The sequence below is a fragment of the Sardina pilchardus genome, chromosome 3, assembly GCF_963854185.1.
Source record: "Sardina pilchardus chromosome 3, fSarPil1.1, whole genome shotgun sequence".
Taxonomy (NCBI): Eukaryota; Metazoa; Chordata; class Actinopteri; order Clupeiformes; family Clupeidae; genus Sardina; species Sardina pilchardus.
The window spans coordinates 14,165,437-14,172,936 of NC_084996.1; the positions used below are offsets into that span (position 1 = coordinate 14,165,437).

The following is a 7,500-nucleotide window of genomic DNA, read 5'->3' on the forward strand; positions in this document are numbered from 1 at the left end:
AGCACTTAAGAAGCAAAACACCTGCGCAGACCAGTACAACATTAAGCACAAATTCAGCTTCACACTTTTTGCAAAACATTACACACAGTGAATGTCAAAACGTAAAACACATTTTACAGTTTTTCACAGTTGCTCAAACACTAAACCCCATTCTCTGAATCAAATTCTCAAATGCCTGAACACATTTGTTGAATTACTCCCTTTTTTGGCAAAACCATAGACTACTTTCACCCACTTTCACCCATTTTACCAAACTCATTAACCCTTTTTGCAAAACTGTGAACACATTGTGCATTCTGATGCACTTCTTAATTATATTGATAACCAAACAACGCAGAAGTTGAACACAATTAGTGCACAGTTGTCTCTATTTGAACACTACCACTCAAAATTGATAACACTTCTGTCTAATGATGTGACAACCAATATAAGTCAGTTCAGAGTTGACAGAGACACAGGGGACAACAAGTGTGTGTTACAGTAGAAGTGGGGTACAAGGAAGAGGAGGGTGCAGGTAGGAGGAAGAGGATGAAGAGAAAGACGGAGAGTCCCAAGAGTTGCAATACTGTAAATGATGATATTTGGGCAACAATCATTGACCATGTTCTGGTTCATGGAATGGCAATGAGAGAAGCAGGACTTCATGGTCCAACCCAACATCAGTGGTTTCTCTGTGGCGTCAATAATCCAAAGATTCAGACTACAGAAGAGAAATAGTGTAAATGTCCATTATCATACAGTACAGTAATCACTGAACATCCACTGTTACACACTTACTACCCTTTGAGCTCAACTCTGAGAGCATGAAAGAGCTGAGTTATCAGTATGTCCAAGTAAGTCTAAATTTAGGCACAATACAATATTACAGTATTGCATACTTACAGTACTATCAGAGTCTGTGGCATCACAGTACAAATCATATTCAGTACAGTATTGGCCTGTCTTTCTGTTCACTTACAAAACTATTGATTTATATCTTCATATAGGCTAGAGGATATGAGTAGAGAGTGATATAAGTCCTTATTCTTTATTTTCATTGTGATATTTTATTTTTCAAATTAGAATGAATTCAATTCCTCCAGGAGCCATAAACCCTGCCCTGAAAACTGTGTCTTCCATTGTTTGGTGTATTGTCTTATCACTGCTCTGCAGGAGTGTAATTTTGCCTGATGTGTTCAATGATTTGAGACCATTAGTTAGTTTTGAGCAAAGTTAAAAGTGTTTTGAGGTGATTGTTCAGTTTTGCAACAAGATTGAAGGGTTTCGAGAATGTAGTTTGAGAAATGAGTTTTGTGTTCACAGTTTTGAGAAAAAGGTAAAGAGTTCTGAAAAAGGTGTTCTAGCAATTGTGAAAAACTGTAACACCTTAGACACAGATAAAGATTGTTAGGTACTTCCTTCTCATTACAAAGCCCTGGCTTGCCAATGACCACACTAATGAACAAATTGAATAATCACATCTACCAGGTGTGTAAGCACACATGTGCAAAATTGAAAACGCAGCACTCAGGTGTGTTATGCTCGATCCTCGAGGGGCGTTCCCACTGATCTGTAACTAACACTGGATAGACTATCCCGTTGTTTTTCGGCCCATTATTCTTTATGTCGATCAGTGAGGATCAAGGCCCGAGGAGCGAGGGAGGATGTATAAAAGCCCAAATGAGAGGCACCCATAGCCTGTGATGTGGATGAACTCTCATGGCTTGATCCAGCTAGACGGAGAGATGATTAGAGTATTACGTATTGTTGTTACTTGTTTGTATTGTTGCTTTAGTTTTTCTTTTCTTAGTTTTTCTTTCATTTGTGTACACATTTTTATTTTTCTACATTTTACAGTTGTAAGAACTATAATTTTGCCATTTTCTGTTGATTGACTTGTCACTGTAACTGAACATATGGTACAGTGAAATAAATAAATATTGTCTGCAGCATCAGTTTTGTGCATTGCTTGATGAGGGTTCATCAAAATATTTTTGTAATCTAAATTGTCCTAATGCTCTCAAACAATATGTCTGAATAAGATCCATATATTGGAAGAGGGTTTTTACAGATGTGTCTTGAATTTATTGTGTTGGTGTGTATAAGATAGCGACAGTGTGGAATCATTCAAAGAATGTGTTAGTGATATGAGAACAGTATAAGGTTTTATCAATGTGTTTATTGTTTTGACAGAAATATTTCATTTTGCTAATAATCTGTTATGTTCTGCTGATCGGGTGTTGTGTTTGGTTAATTGTGTGATGTGTTTAGACAAAAAGAGCCCCGTTTTCAAAATTGTGTGTAAACGATTGGAAAAAACTGTAATTATATTGATAACCAAACAACGCAGAAGTTGAACACAATTAGTGCACAGTTGTCTCCATTTGAACACTACCACTCAAAATTGATAACACTTCTGTCTAATGATGTGACAACCAATATAAGTCAGTTCAGAGTTGACAGAGACACAGGGGACAACAAGTGTGTGTTACAGTAGAAGTGGGGTACAAGGAAGAGGAGGGTGCAGGTAGGAGGAAGAGGATGAAGAGAAAGACAGAGAGTCCCAAGAGTTGCAATACTGTAAATGATGATATTTGGGCAACAATCATTGACCATGTTCTGGTTCATGGAATGCCAATGAGAGAAGCAGGACTTCATGGTCAAACCCAACATCAGTGCTTTCTCTGTGGCGTCAATAATCCAAAGATTCAGACTACAGAAGAGAAATAGCGTAAAGGTCCATTATCATACAGTACAGTAATCACTGAACATCCACTGTTACACACTTACTACCCTTTGAGCTCAACTCTGAGAGAGTGAAAGAGCTGAGTTATCAGTATGTCCAAGTAAGTCTAAATGTAGGCACAATACAATATTACAGTATTGCATACTTACAGTACTATCAGAGTCTGTGGCATCACAGTACAAATCATATTCAGTACAGTATTGGCCTGTCTTTCTGTTCACTTACAAAACTATTGATTCATATCTTCATATAGGCTAGAGGATATGAGTAGAGAGTGATATAAGTCCTTATTCGTTATTTTCATTGTGATATTTTATTTTTCAAATTAGAATGAATACAATTCCTCCAGGAGCCATAAACCCTGCCCTGAAAACTGTGTCTTCCATTGTTTGGTGTATTGTCTTATCACTGCTCTGTAGGAGTGTAATTTTGCCTGATGTGTTCAATGATTTGAGACCATTAGTTAGTTTTGAGCAAAGTTAAAAGTGTTTTGAGGTGATTGTTCAGTTTTGCAACAAGATTGAAGGGTTTCGAGAATGTAGTTTGAGAAATGAGTTTTGTGTTCACAGTTTTGAGAAAAAGGTAAAGAGTTCTGAAAATGGTGTTCTAGCAATTGTGAAAAACTGTAAAGGTACAGGCTATAATTCTTTCTGTCAATTTGATGTGTGCCCTCAAAACATCTCCCCTCATGTTCAGAGCCTCTGGAAACTGCCCCCCCCCCCCCCCCCACACACACACACACTTGGTAACCATAACATTATTAAAACATTGGCGTTTATCTCCTAATTCTTTACCAATTCTGGCAGTCAGGGCAGTCTGGCAGAGTTATTTGGCATTTGTTTTTAAATCCTTTGTTGTTAGTTAGCCTGGAAACAGTGTCTTTAAGAGAGAAAATGGAAGTATACAGTGATATAAGGTAACACGATCTTGCATTTCCCCTGCAGACATACTCCGGACTCTTCTGCGTGGTCATCAACCCTTACAAGAACCTGCCCATCTACTCTGAGAACATCATTGAGATGTACCGGGGCAAGAAGCGGCACGAGATGCCCCCGCACATCTACGCCATCTCCGAGGCTGCCTACCGGTGCATGCTTCAAGGTAAGGCCCCCATCCACCCACAGCTCACCAGATTTTTCACCACTGCTCAGGGTTTGCAGCAGGTCTTTACAGGGGTGTGTGCATTATGTAGCTCTGTGTTAAATATCAGATTCAGAATCAGATTAGTCAGATTAAGATTATTCTGATGCAAACAGCCAATAGTTTCAATGCTTGGGTCACCAGTAAAGAGTGTGACTCTATTCTAGTTCCTGTCTAAATGAAAACCCATACAGTACATTTTTTTGGAGGTCCTTGATGTAAAAGCTGTCCAGGGTCCAGCTGAGAGAAATGAATGAGGAACAAAAGCCTCCTCCATATCCACTTTACTTTGTCCACGATGCCAGGAGCAATTTGTCATGTTTTTCTTTCACCTGTAGAATGCATCAACAGTACAGTTAAAAAAACTGTATGCCAAACATAATTTCAAGAAGATTATGTCAGCACATGTGAATGTAGTTTAAAGTTATTCTTTTTTTAACACAGATATTCATATGGTCTTATGCAGACCTGTGGTTGCTGGTTGGTGGGTTAATAAATGAGACCACGTGAACTTGGCTTGCCAGGATGATTCTCTGTCAGCCTTGTATGTCTTGTGTTTGGTGTGTTTTGTGTTGCTTTGGTGAGTTTTGTGTTACTTTGGTGATTGTTGTCACGGTGCCCTGGCAGGTGGTTCCCCGTGGTGAATTGTGGTGTGTAAATGATTGTTTCATAATCCGACAGATTAGTGTGTGTGTGTAGTGGGTCATAGGTCACACAGGGTCAGAGTTGCTGCTTGTCACGGCTCAGCAACCCTCTAGCGGACACAGGGATTTTCCTCTCCTGACTAAAGTCACATTTATACTGGCATCTTCAGAACACCTTTTTTTCTGTCCATGTCTTAAGTGCTCATTCTTTAGGGACTTTTTCTGGGCTTCCACTAATGTGCTAGATTCCCTTTTTGCCAATTCACACGCACTCAATTCGTCTGGTATCAGGCTGTTTGACAACTGGAGGCCTATATTGTATCAGGTATCAAGTAGGTTAGTAAAATAAAGTAATTGTTTGACCACAAATGCTATTTACTGGCAATTGTTCAGACAGTTTTTAGTAGCTACTAGTTGCTTGCATAATAACCACGATACAAAATGACAGTATTACAATGCAGGTGATCTAAAACAAAGTCAGATGTTTACTGTTTCTCAGTGACGACAATCAAACAGACTTGTATCCCCTGAGGTCTGATGTCGATAACAATACATAAGATCTGCTGGTCCTGAGCCAACAGTGGCAACAGTGTCTGCTGCAGCGTGTGTCTTTAAGGCTGCAGGTCAGCGATGGAGGGATTTGGTCTGTCGTGTCGTGTCGTGTGTGTCCAAGTATCACGCCACTGACCTCTGATCCGTCTCCATTCTCGTGCACTGCGTCTCAGTCTCAGGCCCCCCACTGAGTGGCCAGGTGGTCAGAGCTGGACTCCTCTTCAGTGCCCACACCACACGTCTCTCTCCCCTGCTGTCATAGCTCCTTATCCCTCCCTTTCTTCCTCCTCTGCCAGGGGATGTACTGTAGATGTGAAGTTTGTGGCGGACGGAAGTTTTGTGGGGGACTGTAGTGAAGCAGTTTTGAAACGATTTCAAGAGGTGCTATTTTTTCTCCTTTTTGTCACATCCCTATAATTGAAAAACAGAAACACTTTTTGTTTTGTGAGCTTTCTGTGAGGTTTCTGCCCCCTGCTTTCTCAGCCTGTTCTGGTCTCCTTGTTTTACTGAGTCACGCTGAGTCCTGTTTACGAGGTGCAGGCTCCTCCATTTTGAATGTGCCTCTCTAATGGACCGCTGCCATGCCTGCTCCACACTGCAGCAGTCATCTGTTACTGCATCTTCCCCCTCTTCCTTATTACAATGAAGCCAGATGAGAGGAGGAGTGATTTTGTTATTAAAGCTGACTTACCCGTAATTTCTCGCCCTATTAACTGGAGGTTTAAACATTCATTTATTAATTTCTTCAGCTGTGCAGGTTAATACACAGGGGTGGTCTGTACATGGACATGCATTTCTTTTCTTAATTCTTCATCATGATTAAAGCATGATATGTTTCATATTCATTGTGGTTTTGGCCACTGTGATTGATAAAAATGTGCTGTCAATACCTTGATTTCCCAACTATTTGCTGCGTCTTATACATTGATTTTGCTAGATTTCTTCAGCTATGAGGATAATATGGGAGCAGTTAACATGGTATTAATGTTTCTTAACTTGCATGAAATGACTGTAGTGCTCACTAGAGCTGGCCTACAGAGGATCCAAGGCTGTGGCTTCCTACTTGGCTTTGTCTCCTCTAGAACAGTATTCGCATACGCACGCTTAACACACATGCTTACACACACTCAGTCTCACTCCCACTTGTGTGCAGAGACACAGCACACTCCCTTGTGTGCTGCATTCTACAAAACACACACACACACACACACACACACACACACATAGTAAAACATAGGCCATCTTAGACACACAGAGGCACACACACACACACACACACACACACACACACACACACACACACACACACACACACACACACACAGGCACAGCTGTTTCCACAGAGGGGTGTGTTACAGGCCTCTGATCTGCAGTTTCCTGTGCCCTCTGATTGGCGTGGCCCAGCAGCTGCATTGTGCCGTTGGAGACGGTGCCCTCCTCGCATTGCCCTCAGCTCTGGAGGGACACTTAAGCACCCGGATAACCCACACGTGACGTGACCCTCAAGGCCCCTTTGATCCGTAATGTATAACCCAGCAGCAGGGATGTGGACTAGGAGAACAGGCGAAGAGCCGGCCGTCCCTTTGATTCCACTCATATATATGGCTGACACGGAACCCCAGAGAGCGCACCTCAACCTTCTGTGTGTCAGGCTAGCCAGATAGCTGTAGTCAGGGAGGATGTTCACCTCCTCCCAGCCACACCTATATGCAGATAAAGGTCCTGACGTTGCCTTGCCCGTGTATCAGCGAGCCTCTGTGCGGTCAGAGTTTCCATACAGTCACGGATAAATATAGGCCTGCTGCTAGCCACTGGCTCTATCCTCTCTTTTTAGCAGGCGGGTGCTGCCTTGGGGCTCCCTCCCTTCCCTGGCCGCCCTGCTCTCTGGCATGCAGTGGAGAGCGCGGAGCGGAGCCATAAAAGCTGGGGGAGCGCTGATGTCATGGAGAAGGAGGCTACCGAGCTTTTGATCGCGAGGAGAGGCACAGCTGCTTCGCTGAGGCAATAATGAGGTGGCCGCACTAAACTCCGGGGCTCGCCGCAATTGGTCAAGAAAGGATGTTTCACCTCGTAGTTACGCTACAGAACAGACTGGACAACCAATTAAAAAGTCCGAAAGTTAACCCTGTTTTTCTCATTTGCAGCAGCTGTTACATTCATCACAGTGCCCAAAGCAATTTTTTTTAAAAAGAGGCTTTTTGAAGAGGAAAAAGATTTCAATAGTCATTATAAAACATACCCTATTTTTGATAATGCTCTATGTAAAACATACTCTATTTTTGATAATGCTCTATGTAAAACATGCTCTATTTGTGGCCCCTTGTGATGGCATGCTAGAGTGGGGGTGTTGTTGCGGTGTCTGCCCCTCCACCCCGGCTCAGTCTGGCGCTCAGGGCCAGCTCACTGGTCTGGGACAGGGAGCATGAGCTCAGTCACCGC

At 42.2% G+C, this 7,500-nt stretch overlaps 1 protein-coding gene across 2 annotated transcripts in view; it reads left to right on the forward strand.

Annotated features, from left to right (window-relative positions):
- Window positions 1-7,500, forward strand: part of LOC134076784 (myosin-10-like) — a 73,159-nt gene that overhangs the window by 9,889 nt on the left and 55,770 nt on the right. For both annotated transcript variants that reach the window (XM_062532002.1, XM_062532001.1), the window contains exon 3: window positions 3,670-3,826. In XM_062532002.1, the coding sequence (XP_062387986.1) occupies window positions 3,670-3,826 (157 nt within the window). The remainder of the gene's footprint in view (window positions 1-3,669; window positions 3,827-7,500) is intronic.